Source organism: Rhea pennata, chromosome 29, assembly GCF_028389875.1.
Source record: "Rhea pennata isolate bPtePen1 chromosome 29, bPtePen1.pri, whole genome shotgun sequence".
Taxonomy (NCBI): domain Eukaryota; kingdom Metazoa; phylum Chordata; class Aves; order Rheiformes; family Rheidae; genus Rhea; species Rhea pennata.
This window is the reverse complement of record NC_084691.1, coordinates 3,787,201-3,810,989: the sequence shown is the minus strand read 5'-3', so window position 1 is coordinate 3,810,989 and position 23,789 is coordinate 3,787,201. Positions and strand designations below refer to the sequence as shown.

The window sequence follows — 23,789 nt, the reverse complement described above, 5'->3', positions numbered from 1 at the left end:
ATCCCGGCGCTGGGAACGGGGCCGGGCGGCCGCTGTGGCGCTGGGACGGTAGGGTGACAGCGAGGCAGGACGGGGATGGCGCTGGGGTGGCAGCGGACGGGATAGGGACGGGGCCCTGCGGCAGGGTGGCGCCGAGGCAGGGACAGGTGACACTGGGGTGGGACGGGACAGGGCCTGGGACAGGGCAACCCTGGGACAAGGTGACGCCGGGACAGGCCCGGGGTGGCCGGGTGCCGGCAGAGCAGCTGGGCCCAGGGCGGGCGACGCGGGGCCGGGGTTGGGGGCAGCGTGAGGACAGGGCTCAGGGCAGGGTGACGCCGGAGCACGTTAGGGACAGGATGAGCCAGGGCCAGGTCGGGACCTGAGGCCGGCGGCAAGGTGACACCGGAGCGGGTCGGGGCCAGGACAGGGGCAGGGTGACACCGGAGCGGGTCTGGGACAGGGGCAGGGTGACCTGGGCCGGGTCTGGGCCAGGACAGGGGCAGGGTGACACCAGAGCGGGTCTGGGACAGGGGCAGGGTGACCCGGGCCAGGTCGGGGCCAGGCCAGGCGCAGGGTGACACCGGAGCGGGTCCGGGCCAGGGGCAGGGTGACCCGGGCCGGGTCTGGGCCAGGCCAGGGGCAGGGTGACACCGGAGTGGGTCTGGGACAGGGGCAGGGTGACCTGGGCCGGGTCTGGGCCAGGACAGGGGCAGGGTGACACCAGAGCGGGTCTGGGACAGGGGCAGGGTGACCCGGGCCGGGTCTGGGCCAGGCCAGGGGCAGGGTGACACCAGAGCGGGTCCGGGCCAGGGGCAGGGTGACCCGGGCCGGGTCAGGTCGGGGCCAGGCGCAGGGTGACCCGGGCCGGGTCCGGGCCAGGGGCACGGTGACCCGGGCCGGGTCAGGTCGGGGCCAGGCGCAGGGTGACCCGGGCCAGGTCCGGGCCAGGGGCACGGTGACCCGGGCCGGGTCAGGTCGGGGCCAGGCGCAGGGTGACACCGGAGCGGGTCGGGGCCGGGTCGAGGCCGAGGACGGGCGGGGGGGGGGGGGGAGGGCGGGTTGTCGGACCCCGCGGGGCATCCCCGGGGGCGGGACCTGCCCCGCCCCCGTCGCCGGAGCGACGTCCCGCTCTGGCCAATAGGCGTCGCCGGAGGGGCGGGGGGTGGAGGGGGAGAGAGGCGGGGCTCGCCACCGCCAATCGGAGAGCGGAGGGGCGGCGAGGCCCCGCCCCTCCGCCAAGATGGCGGCGCCCAGGGGGGCGCCCGGCGGCCTGGCGGGGGCCGGGGCCGGGGCCGCGGCCGCGGCCGCCCTCGCCCTGCTCCCCCACGACCCCGCGCTCTTCGCCGACGCCTTCCCCGAGGAGAGGCGCTACCGGCTCTGCGGCCGCGTCCTGCGCATCGCCCAGCACCACGGGGCGCGCCTCGGCGTGGCGGCGCCCGTCTGGGAGGCGGTGCGGGGCCGCCGGGGTCGGGGCCCCGGGCGGCGAGGGATGGGGGGGGGGGGAGGGATACCGAGGAGTGGGGGAGACCCGGGGGGACCCTCGGGAACGGGGGACGGGGGGGGGGGACCCATAGGGACCCCGGGGGCGGGCGGAGGCCCCGAGGGATGAGGGAGACCCCGAGGGCGCCGGAGGACAGAGGGGGTCTGGCCCTGGCCGGGGGCTTCCGTGCGCCGTGTGGGGACCCCGGCAGCTGGGACGGGGGGCGGCCCCAGGGCCGAGGGGTGACGCCGCTGCCCTGCTTCCCCCGCAGGCCCTGGCCCTGTGCGAGTACTTCGAGGAGCAGCGCCTGGACTTCCAGGGCAAGAGCGTCATCGAGCTTGGTGCCGGCACCGGCATCGTGGGCATCCTCGCCGCGCTGCTGGGTGGGCACGGGGACCCGGTGGGGCTGGCGCTGGGGCGCGGCGGGTGCCTCACCCCCGCGGAGGGCCAGTCCCACCCCTCCGTGGGCCCTGCGCCTCGGCAGCCGGCTCCAGTAAGAGCCCAGTAGGGAGCTGGGAGCGCGGCACAATGACTGGCAGGGTGCAGAGAGCTGCTCCGCGTTTATTGGGACTCGGTGATGGAAGCAGCTGCTTCTTTTAGGGCGCTTTGGGCAGCGGCAGGCCCGCGAGGCCTCCGCGTCTGGCGCGCAGGGAGCAGATCGGGGAGGTTTGACCGCCGTCCTGAGCCCCGTCGCTCTCGTGCCCTCAGGAGGCGACGTGACCATCACGGACCTGCCCGTGGCCTTGGAGCAGATCCGGGAGAACGTGAGGAGGAACGTGCCGGAGACGCTGGTGCCTCAGCCCCGCGTCCGCGCCCTCTCCTGGGGCCTCGACCACGACACCTTCCCCAGCGGCTACGACGTGGTGCTGGGCGCCGACATCGTGTACCTGCCGGAGACGTTTGCGCTGCTCGTGGGGACGCTGCGGCACCTCTGCGGGCCCGGCTCCGTTGCCTACCTCTCCTCCAAGATGCGGCGGGAGCACGGCACCGGCCTCTTCTTCGAGACGCTGCTGCCCCAGCACTTCCTCGTGGAGCTCGTCTGCCGCGATGACGAGCAGAACATCAACGTGTACAGGGTGACCTGGCGGCCCGAGGGCTGAGCCCAGCCCCGAGTCGGGGCCCGAACCTGCAGCTGGGGGCCCGTCGCTTGCCCGAGGACGACGCAGACGGCACCAGAGGCGCTGGGGGGGGTCACAGCCGAGGGCATTTATCCAGCCCGCCTGGGGTGTCCCGGGAGCCGCCCTGCAGTGCATTAAACAGCCCCGAGACCCCGCGGGGCCTTGGCGGTGCCGTGCTGAACCCGGCTGCCGGGTGCTGGGGCGGGGGGGGGCTCTGCGGGTGCCCCGGGGCAGCTGCCGGCTGCCAGAGCGGCGCTGGGGGGGACAAGGGTAGTCGGGGCGGGGGAGGCGCCCCGGGGGGCAGAGAGGTGCTGGGGGGGGGACAAGGGTAGTTGGAGGGAGGCGCCCTGGGGGCAGGGGGGTGCTGGGGGGGACAAGGGTAGTTGGGGGGAGGCACCCCGGGGGGCAGAGGGGCGCTGGGGGGGACGAGGGTACTTGGGGGGAGGCACCCCGGGGGGCAGGGGGGCACTAGGGGGGCACAAGGGTAGTTGGGGGGAGGCACCCCGGGGGCCAGGGGCCTCCATAGGGGCCGGAGGGGGGGGGCCCTGCGGTGGTCAGGGGCTCCATAGGGGCTGGGGGGGGGCCTGCGAGGGTCAGGGGGCTCCATAGGGGCCGGGGGGGGGGCCCTGCGGTGGTCAGGGGGCTCCATAGGGGCCGGAGGCGGGGGGGCCCTGCGGGGGTCAGGGGGCTCCATAGGGGCGGGGGGGGCGGGGGCTCTATGGGAACTCGTCGAGGGCGGCAGCTCGGACCCTGGGGCGGCCTGGGGCCCCCTCGGCCCCGCCCCTTCCTACCGCCCCGAACGGTCCCGCCCCTCTCTCAGCCAATGGGGGAGTGCCGTCGCGCCTCGGTGACGTCATAGCCCCACCCATTCCCCGGGCGACATCCAATCGGTTTTCTCCAGTGAAAGACCGCCACAGGGCGGGGTCCGCATTGCGCATGCGCGCGGCGGGGCGGGGCGGGGGGCGGAGCCCGCTTTGGCCTCCGGCGGCGCCTGTAGAGCGGCGCCGTGACGTATAAAGCGCGCGCCGCGGGCGGGCGGGCGGGCGCCGCCATGCAGCGGGTGGCGCTGGGCGCGGTGGCCCGGGTGAGCGCCGCCTCCACCCCCCCCCTCCCCCCCCCCCCCCCCCCCCCCCAAACCGGGACCCTCCGGCGGGGGGTCCGCGCCCCGCCACCGTCCCGGGGCCCTTCCCCCGTCGCGGGGGGGGGGCGCAGGCGCCCAGGCCCCCCCCCCGACTGGCGATGCGGGGCGGGGTGTCGTGGGGCCCGGCCGCGGCTCATGCCTCCCCCCCCCCCCCCCCCCCCCCGCAGGCCCTGCTCGGGGCCCCGGCCCGGCTCTTCCGAGCCGCCCCGCAGGCGCTGGCGGCCGACAAGGAGGCGCTGATGAGGCTGCGGCGGAAAACGGGGCTCTCGTTCGTGCACTGCCGGCAGGCGCTGCTCCGCTTCGAGGGTGACCTGGCACAGGTGAGGGGCCGCGGCAGCGCTGGGGGGGCCCTGGGGCTGCGACCCCCCCACCCCCCGGGCAGCCACCGGGCTGCGCCGCGCCGGGCCTGCCCGCCCCGGGTCAGCCCCATGGCGGGGTCACAGCTGAGGGGCCGCCCTGCTGCGGGGAGCCGCCGGCCGTCCTGCCTGAGCCGCTAAGGGAGCAGGTCACGGTGCGGGACGGCAGCAGAGGCCAGCGGCGACTTGCCAGTCGGCTCTGGGAGCCTGCGCACGGGATGGCGGCAGAGGGGCGCCCGTGGGCGTCTACGCTGTCAGGTACCCGGGCGCCCCTGGGGAGCTGCCAGCGCTTAACCCCCTCGTGGCAGCCTCGCGCTGCCTGGTGAAGACCTGGCTCTTGCTTTTCTTGGTTCCCCCCAGGCCGAGGCCTGGCTCAATGAGCAGGCCCAGAAGGAAGGATGGAGCAAAGCCACCAAGTTGCAGGGGCGGAGGACCAAGGAGGGCCTCATCGGGCTGCTGCAGGAGGGCAACGTGGCCGTCATGGTGGAGGTAGGTGCAGGCTGGAGCACCCGGCGCTGACCTCATTCCCTGGCACCTCTGGGGGTAACGCCAGCCCTTGCAGACAAAAGCCCCCCGGGGCCCCGGCCTGGGGGCTCCGTGTGGGGCAGAGGAGCCGCAGGGAGGCCCTGCTCTGCTGAGGAGGTGGCTGGGGACGTTCGTCCCCCTCCCCCGGAGTGACCCCGACTCTTGTAGGTGAACTGCGAGACAGATTTCGTGGCCAGGAATGCCAAGTTTCAGCAGCTGGTGCAGCAGGTCGTGCTGGGCACCATGTTCCACTGCCGAGGCGCCGCAGAGCAGCTGACGTCCTACACTAAGGTGAGAGCTGCGGCTGGCCCGGGCGCTCGCCAGCCCCGCGTTCGGCACCTGCTCACCTCACCGCGGCCCTGAGCGGTGCATCCAAGGGGGTGGGGGCGCCCCCAGGCCCAGGGGCGACTGGGACACAGGTGGATCCAGGTGGTTGAACCAGGTTTTTCCCTCCTCTTTCAGCATTTTCTGAAGTCGGATGAGCTGTCCCAGCTCCGGACGGGGTCCGGCGGGGGCCTGCTCAGTGACCAGGTGGCTCTGGCAATAGGTGAGAGCTCCTGGCCGGGAGGAACCAGTCCAGGGGCGGGTGGGAAGTCTGCAGGCGGGAGCAGGCTCCTCTCTGGGAGCGACGTGTCTCCTCGACGTTACCCTGTGGGGTAACGAGCGCTGAGGAAAGCAGAGCCAGGAGACAGGTAGGAAACCGCCGTGGGCTGCCCCACGGTGACCCACACCCGCCCTGGCTCCGCAGGCAAGCTGGGAGAGAACATGACGCTGCGGCGGGCCGCCTGGCTGGCCGTGCCGGAGGACTGCTACATCGCCTCGTACGTGCACGGCTCGCTGCCGGCGAGCGCCGCGCCGGCGGCCGCCGTGGCCATGGGCAAGTACGGGGCGCTGGTGGCGTGCCGGCTGGCGGAGCCCTGCGCCAAGGGCAGCCTGCGCGACGTGGGGCGGAAGCTGGCCCAGCACGTGGTGGGAATGGCCCCGCTCTCCGTCGGCTCCCCCGAGGACGAGCCCGGCGGCGAGACGGAGACCAGGATGCTGGCGCAGACCTTCCTGCTCGACCCCACCGTTACGCTGGGCCAGTTCATACAGCCGCGGCGCCTGGCCGTGCTGGACTTCGTGAGGTTCGAGTGCGGGGAGGAGGCAGAGCAGCCGCGAGCCGCGTAGACGGCGAGGACGGAGCGGCCTCTTGGGCCCAGCACCGAGCTCTGCCCTGCACTTTGAGCCTGGATCAGCGACTGCGCGAGCCTGGCTGGGGACACGGCAGCCGGAGAAGGTAAAAGGGCCGATTCGTATCGCGGGCCAGGTCTGCGCTGGCCCGGAGGAGCTGACTCGAGGGGCAGCACGAGCCACGTGTCTGACCAGAGCGAGGCAGAATAAAGAGATGCCCAAGCTCAGCGGTATCTGGCCCCTGGGCACTTTTTGTTCAGGGAACATGGGCCGGTGAGAGCCCAGCGGTGTCCCCGAGGGCTCCTGTCCCTGCTGGGCAGGGACACGGGGCAGACAGGGGAGTGGAGCGTGGGCTGGAGAGCGGGGGGCAGATCCACCTCCCCCCTTCCCCCCCCCCCCCCCCCCCCCCAAACGTGGGAGCGGCTCCCAGGCCTGCTCCCCTCGCAGCGGCAGCCCCAGATCCCCACCGCACACAGACCCTGAGCCGTTGCTTTTCTGCTGGTTTCTTTAATCGCAGTTAGTACAAAGGGTCCAAAAACAGAGCGAGGCCAGGCTGGGCCGTGGCCCCTTCAAGTAATAAGAAAAGGAGGAGGCCCCCGAGGGTAGCACTGCTGAGACGCCCACGTTGGCGGGCTGCACCCAGGCTCGGGGGGGGCTGCCTGGGGCATCCCTGACAGGGGGACACAACCCCCCCCCAGAAGGCAGATGAGGGCTGAGCAGCACCCACTCCACGGGGCGAGAGCTGGGGCTGGTGAGAGGCTGCCCAGCGCAGCGCTGCCTGCCCACAGGGTGCTCTTGAGCCCGTTTCAGGGGCAGCAGCCCCACGCCCTTGGTCTGAGCAGGGGCCACCAGTGGGTGCCGGGGGGGGGGGGGCTGGTTTCCTTTGGCAGTGACACCGTGGGAGGGGGAGGCACGTAAACAGAGGGACATGGAGGCTGCTCCCCGGGTCCCCTGGGCTCAGGGTGCTGGTGGGGACTGGGTGCCTGAAGGCCTGGGTGCTGCCCTGGCCCGCACAGGACACAGAGCTGCACAGGATACGGGACCCCCAGGACTGGGCTGCGTCGGGCGGTGGTTCAGACCCCCAGCGCAGAGGTGCTGGCACCCACGGGTGTTACCTGAGGCACGGACAGGGCCTGAGGACCAGGTCCCGGATGGGAGATCGCTCCCAGTCCCATCTGGGCCGCGGGGAGGGCGCTGGGCCCCGAGGGGGGTGGTAAGGCTTGGTGGCCGCGGCTCGGCTGGCGTCGCTCCCCGGGTGCGGGGAGTCCTGGGCCAGGGCCGTTCCGCAAGGGGGACGGGGAGGCTGCGGGGAGCCAGAGCCGGAGCTTTTCCCTGCCTGCGGCAGATTCTGGCGGTGCTTGTGGGGCTAGAAACCCCGATCCGAAGGGAGACAACTCCCCCAGCGTGGAGTAATGCCCTGGATCCAGGCGGAGATGGGGGAGCAGAGGTGCCCCACCGGCCTGAGGCGCCCTGAGGAGGGGGATCCTGATGCCTGTCTGCTGGGCTTTGCTCCCAAGGAAGAATCAGTCCAACCCAGTTACAGCAAACTGGGGGAACTGGGCTCCTGGCACCCTCTTGTACGGAGCCCAGACGAGGGGCAGGAGCCAGGAGGGAGCCGAGGTCTCACTGCCGCTGCCCTGCGCCCGGGCAGAGGGGAGGGGAACCCCCGGGCTGGGGTCCGGCTGTGCTGCCCCAAAGCAGCATCTTTGATCCAAGGCACTGAGTGAAGGTTCCCCGCCGTAACGGGGCCGGGAGGAGACCCTGGGGGAGCCCTAGGGTGCCCGCAGCTGGCCGAGGCTGGCATAAACGTCCTCCGCCTCACTGAGCTCCTCGAAGATGGGGATGAGGTTGAGCAGCTCCGTGTCTGCCATGTCATCGAACCAGGACTGGACAGGGACCTGGCGGGGGGAGGAGAGAGGCCCGCGTGAGCCAGGCCTGCCCGGGGCCCTCGCGGGGGGCGGACAGGGCCGGAGCGGGCAGGGACTCACCGCGTTGCCGGGGTGGAAGATGTAGGAGGCAGGTGAGTTGTCCAGGATGAGGGTCTTGTGCAGGTCCCGGCCCAGCAAACTCAGGTCCTTCACGTAACAGCCCTGGTGGAAGACGCAGGATTCCCGGAAGAGCCGAGCCCGGAAGACTCCGCGCTGGTCCAGGAGGTCGGTCACTGGGTCGGCGTACTGGGGACGCAGGGGGACAGGCCGGTCACGCGCGGCACGGGGACGGAGATCCGTGGGGAGCCGGACCCCCCGCCCCGTCCCACCGCTCACCTTGGCCAGGCTGGCGGTGAAGAGGACGCACTCGAAGAGCTCCCCCATGCGCCGCAGGAACTCGTCCACAAACGGCCTTTTGAGCACGTAGACCTGGCGGGGAAGGTCCCTCAGCCGCGGCGGCGGGTGCTGGCCCACCCCCCCCCCCCCCCCCCCCGCGGTGCCACAGCTGCCGCCCCTCCCTCCTCCGTGGTCCCCGCGTCCCCCCCGACCCCCCGGCTGTACCTGCTGCCGTGGCCACGTCCTCCACGTCACCAGCCGCCTCCTGGGACAAGTAATCGAGAATAGGCCGGGGATGGTAACAGCCTATCCTGGATTACTTGAACCGGGCCACGGCCCCGGGGGTCCTCGCAGCTCTGCTCTTCCCCCTCTAGGTCCCCAGCTGTCCCGTCCCCCCCCACCCCCCCCGGGGTCTCTCACCTGGTGCGTGGTCCCCTCGATCTCCACGGGCACGATGAAGTCTGCATTGCTGATGGGCTGGCGGGCGGGGGGGGGAAATGAAGCCTCCGTTAGCAGGGAGGGAGAGCCCCAGGGCCCCAGGCCCTCGCTTGTCCCCAAGGTAGCTCACAGGACAGGACAAGACGTCCCCCCCCCCCCCCCCCCCCCCCGCTCTTCGCGTCCCCCCTCACCTTGAAGGAGCTGTGCACCAGCGTCTCGTCGAGGTCGATGACCACGCAGATCCGGCCCTGGTCCTGCTGCGTCGCCTCGGGCAGGAGGCAGGTCCCGGGGATCTGCAGGCGGGACAGGGCCGCTGTCACCCACCCTGCGCCCGTCCCCGCTGCCCGCGGGACATCCCCTCCCGCCCGGGGCCAGCAGGTCCCCGTGGGGGCCATCGCCCGCGTGTGGGGACGGGGGCTTCACGTACCTGGTAGAACTGGTACTGGAGACACGGCAAGAGATCGGACTGGGAGGGGGCGAGAAACAGGCATTAGGACACGGGGCGAGTTGTTGCCTCCCCCCGTCCAGGTCACCACGGAGCCGCGTGCCCCACAAGGGCTGGGCAGCCCGAGGGGGGGACCCGGCTGGTATCACCCCCCCGCACACACGTGGGGGCAGCCCCTCACCTTGGCGACGGTGTTGGGCTCCTCCTTGCAGGCCCCGTGCTCGGCCCCGCAGCCCCCCTGGCCCCCATTCTGGGCGCGGAGGCAACAGAAAAGCGCTTTGAAGATGCTCCGGCCGCGGGGTTTCTTGGGGGAAGACCTGGAGCCGAAGCCTGAAACGAGGAGAAGGGACGGAGACGCGTGAGAGCGGGCAGGAGCGGCACGGGCTCCAGCGCTGCCCCACAGGCCGCCGGACGGGTTTCGGTCTCCCCGTGCGTGGGGGGAGAAGAGCGTCTCGCCCCCCGCCGCCCCGACCCGCTCCCCCTCCAGCGAGCGGCAGCTCCGAGAGGCGGCGAGCGGAGCCGGCTCCCTCCGCCGCGGCGATGCCGCCGCCAGTGCTCCCCGGTGCTGGTGGCCCGTGCGGCGGGGCAGGCCAAGCGCCAACGTCCGGCGCCGGGGGGGGGGGGGCCGAAGAAAACGCTGCTTTGGCCGCGGAATCGCGGCGGCAGAGCTCGACGCAGCGCCCGGGAGTCCCCCAAACGGGACGGCCGTCACCAGCCCCGATCCGGGGTGGCCGGATCGGCGCCCGCCGACGCGGCTCGGCAGGAGGTGGCAGCACCGCAGCGGAGCGTCTCCGTGCAGACAGGTCCCTCGCACCCACGGCCGAAGTCTCCCTGCCAGCAACTTTCAGACCGGGTTCCCACATCCTTACTTCCCGAGCGGGCTGGGGCAGGCGGCTGTCGCTCATCGACGACTCGTCCCGGTAGGGACTCGCCGCCTCCAAGCGGCGCCTGCGCCGCAGACGCATCCTGGCTGCTCGCTGCGCTCGGGCTCCGGCTCCCGCCGGGGTCCCGGGGCTGCGGAGCCGCCCGGATCTGCCCCTCGCTGCTCCCGGCGCGCACGCGAAGGAGCCTCAGGGCTACCTGCAGCACTGCAAAGCGGGAGCCGAGGGACGTCGAACCACTCGGGTCTGTGCCAGCACCGGCCCCGAACGGCTCCTCCGAGCGCAGGACAGGGAACGACCCAGCCCGAACCCCGTGGCGGGGGGCAAACCACCCCGCCGGGGGCTTCGCTCCCTAAGGGCCGGGGGAAACGGGATGGCGCAGCTCGCCCAGCAAGCCGGCGGCAGGGACTTCCCACCTCCCGCGGGACCCCCCGCTGCCTCCGAGTGGGAGATCCTGGCACGGCCGCCGGCGCAGACCCCGTCTCCGGCGTCGCAGCCGCAACAAACAGTCCCTTGCGAATACGAAGGCAAGGGCTTCCGCCGGGCTGAGGCCCAGCTGAGACTCTCCGCATGCTCCCCCCCCAATTCTGTTTTTTTTTGTTTTGTAAGATGGATTTAACGGGCGGGTTAAAGCAGAGGTTAAAATGGCCCCGCAGCACCAGCCGATTGCCCCGCGCATCCAAGGAGCCCGCCTCGAGCTCACCCCTGCACAGCAAAGTGGGGTGCCAGACCCCGAAGTGGCCTCAGCCCCCAAAACCCCCCTGAGCCCAGCCGGCCGGGAAGGGCAGCAGGACACGGCACCGCCGGGAGCAGGTGGTGGTAGGGGGACAGGGACGGCTTGGGGGAGCAGGAACAAGAGCAAAACCCCCCTGCACAGCCCCCGAGAAACACCCGGAGAGGAGGTGATCCGAGCCTGGGAAAACTCGTCAACGATTAACGGGAAGCAACAAAACAACCCAGGAGAGAGGAAAAAAAAAAAAAAAAAAGGCAAAAAGAAAACATCGCCGCTCCCATCGGAGTCAATCGCTGCTCTCGAGAAGGAAAAACCTCGTTGAAACTTTGCTGTCGAAAGCAGGGAAAACGGGGCGGGGGGGAAGAAGAGAGTTTCCAGCAGGCCGGCTCGGCCCCAGCCGCTCGCCCTCGGACCCCACGCGCCCGCTTGCAGCTATAATTAAGCGCAGCTAATTGCCAGGCCGAGCGGTGGCGAGGCGAGCCGCCCTGGCACCGGCTCGACGCCCCCGCGAGCGGCTCCGGCCCGGCGGCCGGGCACAGACCGGACGACGAGCCGGGACCGGGGTCCCCTGCGAAGGGGCGACCTCCCGGGCGAGGCGGCGGGTCCCCGCGGCCGGAGCGCGGCCTCGTCCTCCTCTTCCTCCGTCGTCAGCAGCACCGGGAAAAGCCCCCGGGTTCGGCAAGGCCGAAACGGAGGCGTCGAGAGCGAGGGGCGCGAGGGGCTTCGCCGGCCGGGCCCCGCGCGGGGTCGGCCCTCGGCGGGACGGGGGCCTCCTCCAGGACACCCCCCGCCCTCTGCCCCCCACTTTCCCCCGTGTCCTGGCACCTCTGGGGCTCGGGGGGGGGGGTCCCGTGGGGGCAGCAATAGCAGGGGAAAAGCAGCTCTGGGAGCCCCCAGCCAGGCCGGGGAGGGGGGGGAACCAGCCTGGCCTCGGGCAAGGCCCCAAGGCCCCCCCCAAACCCCACTGATAGACCCCTCGGCCTTGTCCCCCCCCCCAGGGACCCCCCTAGCAGCCCCCCTCAGCCCTGTCCCCCCCAGGGACCCCCCTAGCAGCCCCCTCGGCCCTCTCTCCCCCCAGGGACCCCCCTAGCAGCCCCCCTCGGCCCTATCCCCCCCCCAGGGACCCCCCTGGCAGCCCCCTCGGCCCTGTCCCCCCCCCCAGGGACCCCCCTCATGCTCCCCCGGGGCTCTGCCCCATCCCCGGGCGATGCCACTCCCCCCCCCGCCCCGGGCAGATGGGGGGGTGTCTCCCCCCCCTCCCGGGAAAGTTTGGGGCCTGGGGGCCCTTACCGGGCGCGGGGAGCCGCGGCGCCTCCTCCCGCTGCACCTGGGCGATGACGGAGCCGCTTTCCATGGACGAGCCCCGCGGGGCCGGGGCAGCCCCGGGGCGGGCGGGGGGGGCGCGGCCGCCCAGCGCCCCGGCCTGCGCGGCCGCTCAGCGCCGCTCCAACATGGAGCCGCGGCGGGGCCGGAGCGGCCGAGGAGGAGGGTTGGGGGGGAGGGGGGGCGGGGGGAATCAGGGGAAAAACAGGAAAAAAATCAGAAAAAAAAAAAAAATCAAGGGGAAAAAAAAAAAACCCCACGCACAGGGCCCGCGCGCGCGCCCGCGGAGGAAGCGCGGCCCGCGGCGGTTTCCAGGCCCCCCCGCGCGGCGCGGGGCGCGCGCGCGGGGCGGGGGGAGGGGGGGGGCTCCGCGCGCGCCCCCGCCGCGTTCGGCGCTTTGTTATTTTGTTACCGACCCGGGGAGGGGAAAAAAAAAAAAAAAAAAAAAAAGAGGTGGGGGCAGGGGGAGCCTTGAAACGGCTGCGGCGCGCGGATTGGGCGGGCGGGGGCGGGGCCGCGGCGCGCGGATTGGGCGGGCGGCGCGGCGGGGGGCGGGGCCTCGGCGCTTACTATGCGGTGTTTACCGAACAAACATTCCAGGCGGCGGGCGGGGCGGGCGGACACGCCCCCTGCCGGGGGCGGGGCCGGGGGCGGGGCCGGGGGCGGGGCCGGGGGCGATGGCCCCGCCCCACGGGCCGCTCCGCCGCCTCCTGCCCCATCTGCCCCACGGGCGCCGTCCGCTCCCGGCTCCTCCGCCGCCGCCGCGGGCCGCGTGGGGCGGGAGGCGCTGAGCGAAGCGACCGGCCCCAACGCGGGCGCACCGCGGCCTCCAAACTCCCCGCCCGGGGCTGTGGGGCGGTGACGCCCGGGGACCGCGGGGACACAGCGTCCAGGGACATGGGGCCACCACATCTGGGGATGGGGGTCACCACATCCAGGCACCGCGGGGACACGACGTCCAGGGACACGGGGACACCACGTCCGGGGACACCACATCTGGGGATGGGGGTCACCACATCCAGGCACCGCGGGGACACGACGTCCAGGGACACGGGGACACCACGTCCAGGGACACCACATCTGGGGATGGGGGTCACCACATCCAGGCACCGTGGGGACACGACGTCCAGGGACACGGGGACACCACGTCCGGGGACACCACATCTGGGGATGGGGGTCACCACATCCAGGCACCGTGGGGACATGACGTCCAGGGACACGGGCACACCACGTCCAGGGACACCACATCTGGGGATGGGGGTCACCACATCCAGGCACCGTGGGGACACGACGTCCAGGGACACGGGGACACCACGTCCGGGGACACCACATCTGGGGATGGGGGTCACCACATCCAGGCACCGTGGGGACACGACGTCCAGGGACACGGGGACACCACGTCCGGGGCCACCACATCTGGGGATGGGGGTCACCACATCCAGGCACCGTGGGGACATGACGTCCAGGGACACGGGGACACCACGTCCAGGGACACCACATCTGGGGATGGGGGTCACCACATCCAGGCACCGTGGGGACACGATGTCCCGGGACACGGGGACACCACGTCCAGGGCCACCACATCTGGGGATGGGGGTCACCACATCCAGGCACCGTGGGGACACGACGTCCAGGGACACGGGGACACCACGTCCGGGGCCACCACATCTGGGGATGGGGGTCACCACATCCAGGCACCGTGGGGACACGACGTCCAGGGACACGGGGACACCACGTCCGGGGACACCACATCTGGGGATGGGGGTCACCACATCCAGGCACCGCGGGGACACGACGTCCAGGGACACGGGGACACCACGTCCAGGGCCACCACATCTGGGGATGGGGGTCACCACATCCAGGCACTGCGGGGACACGACGTCCAGGGACACGGGGACACCACGTCCGGGGCCACCACATCTGGGGATGGGGGTCACCACATCCAGGCACCGTGGGACACGATGTCCCGGGACACGGGGACACCACATCTGGGGATGGGCGTCACCACATCCAGGCACCGCGGGGACACGATGTCCGGAGATGTGCAGACACGATGTCCGGGCACAAGGCACCCGGGGCTGCAGGTGCAAACACCCGAGACGATGGGGGGGGGGGGACACATGTGAGATTTCCCAAAAGACGGAAAAACTGAGCCCGGGGGGAGAGGAAAAAGCCCAGGCGAGAAGGGGAAAGCGGGAGCCGGGGGCTGCTTTCGCGTGCCGGGCAATTCCCGCGCGGCGCCGGGGCCGTGGCCGCCGCCGCGCCGGGAGGTGGGGGGGGGGGGGGGCGAGGGGAGCGGATCGCCCGCTTTTCCTCGGGAACGGCAGCTGGGAAACCGGAGCCGGGCTGGTATTTAGAGACGAGGCGAAGCAAACAGCGAAGGGGGCGGCGGGGGGGGCGGGCGGCAGCGCGCCGGCCTCGTGCCGCGGGGCCGCGTGGCGCCGGGTCCCGGCGGTTAAATTAGCCGCCGGCTCCCGAAATAGGGAAGCGCCGGGAGCGGGCGGCCTTCGGAAAAGTTTCCTCCTTGCAAAGTTTCCCGCGGTCTTGGAGGGCGCCGGGATCCCCACCTTTCCGGGGACTTGCAGAAACAGGAATAACTTGCAATGACGTGGCCGCGGAGCTGCTATTTCGGGGGGGGGTTTGGGGGGGGGTCGCATCACGGGGATTTTTTTTTTTGTTGTTACGTAAAAACGTCGGCTGCTGGAGTATTTCATTTGGCCGGGAATTCATTGCAGATTCCCGCCTTAACGGATTCGCGAAGCAAAAAGCCGAATCAGTGCTTCGGCGCGCCGCCAGGACAGCGGTAAAATCCTCGAGGTTTTCAGCAGCCCTGTTCAGGCACCGTAATATTTTTCATTTTTCATATTTCATTTTTCGTATCTTTCAGCACCTCCTCGGGCTGAGGCCGCTCGACTCGTCCCTGCCGCGACCCCGCAGAGCACCGAAAATCTCCGGCAAAGGCCGAGCGCCTTAATCACACGATCGCGAGCGTTGGGATAACGACGGGAATAATCGGCCGCGCCGGCTGCCGGGCGGGAAGCAGCGGCCGCCGCGGAGCGGGAAAGGGCCGGATTCCTCCCGCGCGGCGAGCGGGGCTGCGCAGAAACGCGGGAAAGGGGAAAGAAACCCCCCCCCCCCAAAAAACACTTCCCCGCTCTAGAAAACCCCGAGGAAAAAAAAAAAAAATCCGGCAATAAATCGGCGGTTCTGCTCTCCGGAGCGGCGGACGCCGAACGGACCAGCCCCTCGCGAAGGGAGCGTCCGTGCATCCCGCGGGCGGTTTTTCTACCCGCTCGCTCGCGCCTATAAACAGGAAAAGGAGAGGCAGGAGGCTGCAAGGTGCCGGGGAGCGTCCCGGCGCCCGCGCCGCCTCTCCAGCTCCTCGCCGCGTGCTTCAGCCTTCCTGCCAAACAGACCGGGAATTGCCAAAAAAAAAAAAAAAATAGCAAAGGAGGAAAAGAGGGAGCATCTTTGAAATGCTCCGAAACGGGCTGGTGACACTTGAATTAAGGAGAGAAAAAGAAAGAAAAAACACACACAATAAAGGGCCAGCTGGGGTTTTTTTTGGCTATTCCCCCTTGCCCTGAAGATGCGAAACGGAAGCAGCCCCCGCCCGTGGCTCCGCACCAGCGGCGCAGCCGGGGTCCCTGCGGGCGGGAGCCGGGCACCGGGACGCTCTCGGAGGAGCAGGACGAGCGCCGGCTCCGCGAAGCCCCTCTGCCCGCCCGCCCCATCCGGCCGGCCGGCCCTCCGTCCCGCCGTCCCTCCGTCCGGCCGCCCCTGCTCCGGCCCCAGCCTGGCGCCTCTTTCTTGGAAGCCGGGCTGGGGTGGGTGGCGGCGGCGGGGAGGGGGGGGGGAGCTGCTTTCCTGCAAATCACATGGCCTCGCTTATATAAATCACAGCTTGTTTGCGCGCCGGGCCCGGCTTTAAAGGCGCTGGGAGGGTTTTTCCAGCCCTTCCCAAGGGCGCTGCGAGCCCGGCTGCCGCAGGCCGGGCAGGGAAGCAGCCCGGAGGCGGCCGGAGCGAAGCTGCCGCACTGCTCCCGCCAGGGCCGGGATGCTTCCCCGCCTCCGGGGCCGGCGGCACCCTTCCCCGCAGGGAGAAAAGGGCTATTTGCACCAAGGGAAAACTTAATTCATCCTAAAATTATATACACAGAAGGGAGTCGGGGCTCAGCTTTCACCTTCTTTCGCAGCCCCTGTGTGCAATAAAGCGCGTGAAGCCCAGTTCCTCTGCCCCACGTGCCACCCCAGATACCTTCGGCAGCTACTTCACACTCGAGAGCGTCGGCGAGTCCTACGCCGTCGCAAGTAAAGCATCAACCAACTACACAGATATAATTTTTAAAATCAAAATCACATGGAAATGCACCAATGGGCAACTCCCTCTGCCGAAGCGCTTTGGCCGCATTTAAGAACCGCGTCGCTTTTGAGGAGCGAGCGCCCGTGCCGAAGCCGCCCTCGGTACCGGCTCGCACCCAGCGAGAGCCGGGAGATGCTCGACGCGGCTAAGGGCTCCCCGCGCCGCTTCGCAGTCTGACGACGAAGCGGGAACGCCGCAAGCGCCCGCCGGGGCGCAAAGACAGGAAAAAAACGCAGCTTGCAAAACCGTTCGGATCCTTTCACCCGCACAAAACCCCGCCACGCTGCCCACGCAGGACGCCCGCCTCCTCCTTTGCCTGTGCCTCTTATTTTTTGCAGAATTACCAGCTGAGCGAGAGACACAAAAACCCGGGAGAAGCTTGGCTAGAATATAAAACGCAGCCTGACTTCAGCAGCACGTCTGCTCGCTTGATGGCTGCACGTGCCCTGAATCCTTCAGCCTCACCTGACCGAAAACCCTGCAAGGAAAAGTCCCCGGGGACGCACCCCGCTGCCGCTGAGCCGGGGCGACTCCAGGCGCCGGAGCTGCTCTCAGCCCATCGGCACCGGCAACGCGTCCAGGAAGCAGCCTGCCTGCAGGTTCAGGGCCTCACGGAGGCAGAAATCCCCTCCGGGTCTCAAACCCACGCTCTGGAAGATACCAAGGTTTCAATTTAGCACGTAGGAACCGGATCTGCCGGCGACCAACAAATACGCTTTAGCTCGGTCTGGAGATGCAAGGGAAGGTGCGAAGAGCGGCTCGTTCCCCGCGTGCAATCGGCAGGTCGTGCTGCTGCGCCGACAGCAGTCAAGTATTTTGTTGCTTCTAAGCAACCCGCAGGCACCGGCAACCGCCGCAGAAGCATCGCTCCTGGGATTGCAACCATTAATAAAATAAAATAAGAGCAAACCGTCCACGGTGGCACGGCCTGACCCGCTCACGAGCGCAGTTTGATAGCGGACGTCGCGGTAGGAGAGCCAGCGAGGAGAGCGCGCTGCTCCGGAGGGAAAGGCAGCGCGGTTTCGGCGGCGTCGACCACCGTCCCGCGCTGCCGGGCGCAGGCTGGGCGCGAAGGGATTCGCACACGCAGAAATCGGCGTTTGGGGCTGACTCGCCCGAACGCACGGTTCTGAGAGAGCAGAACCAGCTGCTTGGTTTCATTCGGCATCCCAGAGGTAACGCGCAATTACCTTATTTCGAGAACTCAATTTAGCTGAACGGAGAAGACGGCAAGGTTGAAAACCGCTTCCAAAAACGGCAGGCCAACCTCCCCGTTCCCACCGAGATAAAACCAGGTTAAGCAATATTTGTCTCAGAATTTGGAGGAATATAGGAACAGGGTCCGACCTGTGCCTATACACAGCAGGGATTTATGAGGGGAAAAAAACAGAGTAAAAGAATTCAACTCGGATCAGCCAAATCTGCAGTTTTTTCCTTTGCCTCCCTCCACCTGTGTTACTTGGCATTTTTTAAATGCTGAAGTTGTTTTTCATTCCGTCCCTGTGTTCGCTCCAGCTTAGAGGAAGCGTGCATGTACAGTCAACACCGCCACACTCAAAAGGGCCTGGAGAAGCTGCTGATTGGAAATTTTAAAGCAATCTTCCTCTATTTATAGCTCCTGGGAATTTTAAATTGAGACTTTTCATTACCTAAATTTCTTGCGATTGCATAAGCAAGCCGAGTTGCCCGAGTTGCGTATAAGCACTCAAGTTTTAGCGGCTTGTCGGGTGTTGGACAGGATCCTTGGTTGCTAGAAGGTATCTCTGAAGAGCTGGCACAGCTACCGCTTTTATTTTGGGACTGCTTATGTGTACGGGAATGCTGGGGCTGGACTTTAAAATAAGCACTGAAGTTTAAAAGAGAAACATGAACACAGTGAGCAGGAACTCAGAAACCCTGTCATAACAGACAGCTAAATATGTCAACAGGGTTTCTTAAACCACCTTCTGCTTCTCCTGTTCACCCTTCCTTAGCCCTTTTGCTGTTGTTTATTTGGAGGTTGGGAAATGTTGGCTTAATGACCAACGTTTTTGTGTTTTGTACCATCAGAGGCAGATCGCACAGGGTCCGCAGAGCTTTCTGAGGCCACTTTCCTCCTGATTTGCTGCTTTCCAACCCTTCCTGCATTGGCCTCCCTTTCGGAGGGAGTTGCCAGCATCAGCAAATTAATTTGAGTGTGGTGTAAGAGGGACAAAAGTCCAGGCGGGATCGTGCCACCAGCGTGGACCTATTGCATTTTCGTTGCATTCCCCCACAGCTTTGGGATTGGACACGGTGCCCACCCACGCTTTCCCCTTGTCCGATGCTGCTGTGGCCCCCGGCAGCAGGAGGTCAGGAGAGGCAGGGGCGACTGCAGCTTACAACAAAAACGGCAAATTTGTCTCGCAAAGCAGCGCACAGGGTTTAAGCAAGCAGATCTCAGCCCAGAATTTTGAAGCCTGTCTTATTTTTGGAGAGGAGTTCTCCGATGACCCACTGCTCACGTCAGTGCTCGTTTCGGTATCATTCTTTCCGCTGTTGCCTAAGGACCAGACTCATTGCCTCCCTCATTACACGCTTTATTAGTGCATTGTGGGAATTAAAAAAAAAAAAAAGAAAGAAAAAAGGCACACAACACAAGCCCAACCAAACCTGACAAAGCAGCACTTTGTGCAAATCGGAGAGCGACGCTCCAGCTGGCAACCTCCCCGGGAAGACGATGCCGCCTGGCGGGTAGATACCGCACAGTCCGCGGAGGAGCGAGAAACGACTTCTCCCTCCAGCTCGGGCTCCTCTGCTCCCACCTGCCGACTTGGGCTGCTTGCCTTGAAAATAACTGCTGTTTTCCTGTTGACACTCACTAGAAACGCCTCGCTGCTAACGCTGTCCAAGCCTCTTCTGAGGCTCCATACAGCGTTGTCTGGTTAGTTATATTTAGTTCCAACTAAGAAATTTGCCTAAATCCCACTGGCAAAGCAACGCAACCAGCCTCGACTCCTCTCTCAGCCCCGCATCCCGGTGCTGCCCCGCACCGGCCCTCGGTGCGTGCGGACGCCCATACCACGCGCCCAATTCCTACCGCGTCCGCTCCTGCGGCGCTGCGAGCCGCGTCCACGCACCGGATTCCCAAAGTTTTGATGCAAATTGCAGCATGCCCTCTGGCTGGCAGATTATAACCGCCTCGAGCATGCCGAGTCGCAGCGGGGGAACAGCACTTGTCCCCGGACGGGGGGCGCAGAACAGACCTACTCACCCCAGCGAGCACCCACCCGGTCTCCCGTTGCGGTGGCGAAGATTTTGCTCTTACAAGTGGCCAGTCGGAGCAGATGGAGTCCAGGCGGAGCAGCAGGTGCCGGGGCTTTCTAGGAAATCACAACAAGGAGAACTCCCGCTATCGGCACCACCACAATCCTCTGCTCTCGGAGGAAGCTGGGAGCGCAGATGGCTACAGGCAAAGAATAAATATTTAATCAAGTCTGAGGTGAGGGTTTTTCTTCTGTGCAGGTTTGTGGCTGCCGCTTTGGCAACTACTCCCCCTTCCGACAGCCTCTTTCTTCCAGGAATTATTGTAATTATTTTTGTCTTCTCAAAACAAGTTAACCCCTTCCCGTGCAGTGCGGTGTTCGACGTCACTCAAAAAGTTGCTCGACGCGTAGCAAAGCCCGTTTGTTTTGCTGCAACATTAGACAAAACAAATACTTAGCAAAGAGGAGAGCTGCGCGACAGTTTGTGCTACGTGGCTGAGCTGCTGCTCAGTGTCATTCCTATCGCAGCTGTCCTCTGGCTCACGTTGTTGTTATACGCTGACCCTATTTACTCATTTTCAACAAAATAGATGCTGACAAGGCAAAAATAAAGGGGCTTTCTTAGTGGTTGTGGCATCCTGGTAAAGCTATGTACAGGACAGAATGGCCATGATCTCATACGAGCAGATCCTTTACAACTTTTGGTTAAAAACATATTTATGATCCACCATAAACTCATCTATTTCCACCTCGCATGCATCTTTCACCTGGGCATCACTGTATGACTCCAAAAATGTGGTATTTTAAGGATATGCAACAGCACAAGGTTTAGTTCGTTTTATTTTTCCAGGCAAACATGCACTAGAAGGGAACGATGCTCAACTGGGAGGTGGATGGTGTCTTGAGAGGGGAGATACCCGAAACCACAGGGACTCCGGGGGAAGTTCACTCTTAATTGTTCAGATCCCCTCCTCTGCTTGGAGGTTTGTCCCGCATTTTAAATTAGGGAAAGAAAAAACGGGGGTGGGGGGAACAACCTTTGGGTCTTCTGCAACGCACCAGGTGCTGCTCAGCTCCACCTCTCCTCCCCTCGCTCCCCTCCGCCCGGAGGGGCACCAGGGTGGGACAGCTCACCGCCCCCAGAGCCGGCTCCGCGCGCGGGTGCACGGACACGCGCAGCGGGGCACGCGGCAGCCGGGCTCGCTTCGGCGCCTCCCAACCTCGCGCGGGCTCTGCCTTCGATGGAGGCGAGGAGGCAGCTGAGAAAAGAGCCGTTTATCCCACCGAAAAGGGGCCCGGGGATAAAACCACCCCTGGGGAACGGGAACGTTTTGGCCCGGCGATACCCAACTTTGCCGCCTCAGCGGCGAGGGCCCCGCGCGGGCGGGCGGCCCGGGGGTCCCGCGGGGAGGCCCAGGCCGGGTACCGGGCCTGTATTTGGGGGGGGGGGGTTCGGGCCGTGTCTCTGAGGGGGAGGTTTGGGCCGCCGGTGCGAGGGGCACTGCGGAGGCGGGATGGGCTCCCCCCCCACACACACAACCTGCCCCCCCCCAGAAGCGTAGGGGGGAGAGGAGAGGACAGGCTGCAAGGAAATGGAGGACAAGGGGCCGCCCCCCCCAAAAAAAAAATGGGGGGGAAGAGTAACCCCCCCAAACAGGGAGAAGGGGCTGCCCCTCAACCCCCCCCCCCCAAAATGGCGGGGAAGTGGCGGCCGCTCCGCTGCCCCCCAAAATGGCGGGGGGGGGGGGGAAGGGCGAGGCCCCGCCCCCTCCTGAGGTGGGGGCGGCGGGGGCGGGGCCTCGGCTCCCCCCACCCCCAACTCCGCGCGCCGCCAACATCCGGGTCGCCACCGCCTCCTTCTCTCCCTCCCCATTGGGCGCCCGCTGCGTGACGCGAGCTGACGAGCGGGTGACGCCAGGAGGGCGGGGCAGGTTGGGGGAAGGGGGGGGCGGGAGGGGCGACGGCGGCCGCGGGTTCGAATCCCGCCCCGCGCCCCACACTGCGCCCCAGGCCAGCCCTGCCCCCCATCGCACCCCACACCCCCCCCACCCAGCTCTGGGGCGGGATGCCCCCGACCCCCCAGCACCAACCGCGCCCCGGCTCTCGGGGAGCCCCCCCAGCCCCAAAGTCACCCTCCGAAGGGGGCAGGCGAGGGGGCAGCGGCCCGCTCCGTGGGTCGCCTCCGCGCTCTCTCTCCGTCCCCGGGGGCGTCCTGACCCCCAGCAGCGCTCGCGAGGCCTCAGCCCCTCGTCCCTGCCGGGCCGGGGGCGCTGGGTAAAGGTGCTCGCCCGAAGAGCCCTTTCCGCCCCGTCGCTGGGAAGCTGTTGCACTTCAAAGGTGACTTCTGCTGTAATTCTGTTTTTTTTTTTTTTCCTTAGCTGCATTCCCTCCTGGATGGGATCCTCAGCGCTACACAGGAGTGGAGCTCCCTGCAAAACATCTTCAAGCCTGGGTTGCGTCCCGTAGATGATGCGGGCAGGAGCCGCGCAGGCTCTACGGGACGGGGAGAATCCTGGCAAACTTCCGTCCGTCGGACTTCGTTACCGTGGTTAGTGGCACCGATCGTCCCCCAAAGAGCAGCTTCCCTAGAGCTTAGCAGCGATTTGCACGTGCCATGCTACTGAACCTGGCCTCATCTGTATGCGTGGCTGTCGATTAAGCAGCTTGCAAGGCCGCTGCTTGCTACTTTGGAGCCTGCAGTGGTGGTTGCAGTTGGAAGATAAAAGAATTAACAACTAAATCCAATTTAAATATCAAACAACAAAAGTAATGAAAAGTGATTTACAGGACAGTTTACCTTCAAAACCCAAATTCCTGGAGATAACGATCTGAATTACACTTCCCATCCTACTTCTGAAAGAAAAAGGATTACAGGAGAGCAATTATACTTACATGAGTAGTTCTGAGGAATGAGCAAAGCCACTTTCCGACACACAAAGTTCAGTGCTCTGTTTTTAGCGTCGCTGTAATGTTGCGCTTGAAACACTCCAGACGCTGCCCCAGGAGAATTAATCAGAAGCTCACAATGCCAATTCCTCCTTGGCAACGCTGCCTGCTGCAATTTCTCCTCCAGATTACCCGCATGCACGCGTACGAGACACCATTTGACACTCTTTAAGCCAAAATTACATTTTCTGCTTGAAGAAGCCCATTAACATCACTGTTTTCCCGCCTGAGCAGGGATGGCAGGATTTCTTGCTGTGCTGGGCTATGTTCTTTGCAAGCTCAGAAAGACAGGAGACAAGAAAATGTCAGCGCATCTCATGCATGCGAGAGCGGCAGCAGGAGGCTTTGTGGTGGGAGCGCTGACAGCAGGCAGGAGAATAACTGATTTGTGCAATGTCTTTCCAGGACACCGCTGCGCTAGCTGGGCTGTTTTGGGGTGCAAGTGGAAAAGAGCAGCAAGGAGTATCCTCCTCTCCCTCTGGATTGAAGGATGCAGCTTTATTTGCTCTGTATTTCCAGCCAGGGCTGTCCAATTCCAAAGCTAACTTCTGTAAACCACCACTGGTTGACTCGTGACAGGCTGTTCAAATTGGGGTTTACCAAATCACTTAATGTCCAGTCATTAACCTAAAAACTCAAGTAACTGGTGTACCAAAGCGTTCAAGGATACATGCCAGATAACCTTACCTATGCTGAATTCTGCAGCAAAATGCATTTGCATGAAGACAAATTGTTGAGTGACGTTGATTAAAAGCACCATCGCTGCCACCACTGAGCACAGCGGCCATCAGCGCAGTCAGCAGCGGGACTCGCCTGGGGAAGGACCGTTCCCGGGTCTCAGACAGAGCTGGTATCTCCTGTCCGCAGCCACGGGCTGAACCCAGGTGCTTCTGCACACCTTGGGGAGCCTGGTACGAAATGTCTTAGTAATGTTTATATGGGATTTATTTAAAAATGAGTGTTTTAAGTTAGCTTTGAGAGATTTGGGGCTTTTTCTTTAGCGCTTTGAAATCAATACAAATAAAAGCACAAATTCAAAGTGGATTAGTTAAACACCACTGAGACTCCAACTGAGCTCCCTCACTCACAATTAAGTGATGTTAATTCAATTTACTTTAATTTACTTTAGAAATGAATTCAGTGAATTACAAACGCACTGAGCCCCCATGTAGACATTCATTAGAGATTAATGTAGTTGAATGTAGCCGTGAAAAAAAGTCACTTAGGTTGAATGTTTCACAACATCCCCACCTAATCAAGTCCCTTGTAATGAAGAACGCACCTGGGTAGCTCCTTGGACTCCTCCTGTGACCTGCTTTAGGGCTCACATCATGGTCTTCTCCACTAGCCTGGGGAAGTCTCAAAGCCTGGCACACCTCTATCCACGCAGCAGACATCAG

At 65.9% G+C, this 23,789-nt stretch overlaps 3 protein-coding genes and 1 long non-coding RNA gene across 4 annotated transcripts; 2 read left to right on the top strand and 2 right to left on the bottom strand.

Moving 5' to 3' along the window:
- The first annotated feature begins 75 nt into the window (after positions 1-75).
- On the top strand, positions 76-2,761 carry EEF1AKMT3 (EEF1A lysine methyltransferase 3). The gene is made up of 4 exons (XM_062597097.1): positions 76-86; positions 1,231-1,432; positions 1,734-1,845; positions 2,171-2,761. The coding sequence occupies exons 1-4, from the start codon at positions 76-78 to the stop codon at positions 2,560-2,562; spliced, it is 717 nt and encodes a 238-aa protein (XP_062453081.1). The 3' UTR covers positions 2,563-2,761.
- An 852-nt stretch (positions 2,762-3,613) lies between these two features.
- On the top strand, positions 3,614-6,005 carry TSFM (Ts translation elongation factor, mitochondrial). The gene is made up of 6 exons (XM_062597313.1): positions 3,614-3,664; positions 3,889-4,041; positions 4,438-4,566; positions 4,771-4,893; positions 5,065-5,149; positions 5,351-6,005. The coding sequence occupies exons 1-6, from the start codon at positions 3,632-3,634 to the stop codon at positions 5,767-5,769; spliced, it is 942 nt and encodes a 313-aa protein (XP_062453297.1). The 5' UTR covers positions 3,614-3,631; the 3' UTR covers positions 5,770-6,005.
- A 258-nt stretch (positions 6,006-6,263) lies between these two features.
- CTDSP2 (CTD small phosphatase 2) lies at positions 6,264-12,163 on the bottom strand. The gene is made up of 8 exons (XM_062597320.1): positions 11,824-12,163; positions 9,101-9,249; positions 8,902-8,940; positions 8,666-8,767; positions 8,457-8,513; positions 8,037-8,129; positions 7,761-7,946; positions 6,264-7,670 (listed from the first exon to the last, which is right to left on the bottom strand). Exons 1-8 carry the CDS (start codon positions 11,885-11,887, stop codon positions 7,545-7,547), a joined length of 816 nt encoding a protein of 271 aa, XP_062453304.1. The 5' UTR covers positions 11,888-12,163; the 3' UTR covers positions 6,264-7,544.
- A 9,418-nt stretch (positions 12,164-21,581) lies between these two features.
- On the bottom strand, positions 21,582-23,464 carry LOC134152210 (uncharacterized). The gene is made up of 3 exons (XR_009960975.1): positions 23,077-23,464; positions 22,241-22,969; positions 21,582-22,137 (listed from the first exon to the last, which is right to left on the bottom strand). It is a non-coding gene; the product is annotated as an uncharacterized LOC134152210 (long non-coding RNA).
- Positions 23,465-23,789: the final 325 nt, after the last annotated feature.

What these genes read in the sequence shown, in the direction of transcription:
- EEF1AKMT3 (XM_062597097.1), top strand. An exon ending in CGGCGCCCGTCTGGGAGGCG is followed by an intron (nt 1,433 to 1,733) that starts GTGCGGGGCCGC and finishes CTTCCCCCGCAG; the next exon opens with GCCCTGGCCCTGTGCGAGTA. An exon ending in CATCCTCGCCGCGCTGCTGG is followed by an intron (nt 1,846 to 2,170) that starts GTGGGCACGGGG and finishes TCGTGCCCTCAG; the next exon opens with GAGGCGACGTGACCATCACG.
- TSFM (XM_062597313.1), top strand. Translation starts at nt 3,632, where the DNA reads ATGCAGCGGGTGGCGCTGGGCGCGGTGGCCCGG. An exon ending in ACGTGGCCGTCATGGTGGAG is followed by an intron (nt 4,567 to 4,770) that starts GTAGGTGCAGGC and finishes CGACTCTTGTAG; the next exon opens with GTGAACTGCGAGACAGATTT. An exon ending in CCAGGTGGCTCTGGCAATAG is followed by an intron (nt 5,150 to 5,350) that starts GTGAGAGCTCCT and finishes CTGGCTCCGCAG; the next exon opens with GCAAGCTGGGAGAGAACATG.
- CTDSP2 (XM_062597320.1), bottom strand. Translation starts at nt 11,887, where the DNA reads ATGGAAAGCGGCTCCGTCATCGCCCAGGTGCAGCGGGAGGAGGCGCCG. An exon ending in TGGTGCACAGCTCCTTCAAG is followed by an intron (nt 8,514 to 8,665) that starts GTGAGGGGGGAC and finishes CCCGCCCGCCAG; the next exon opens with CCCATCAGCAATGCAGACTT. An exon ending in TCACCGCCAGCCTGGCCAAG is followed by an intron (nt 7,947 to 8,036) that starts GTGAGCGGTGGG and finishes CTGCGTCCCCAG; the next exon opens with TACGCCGACCCAGTGACCGA.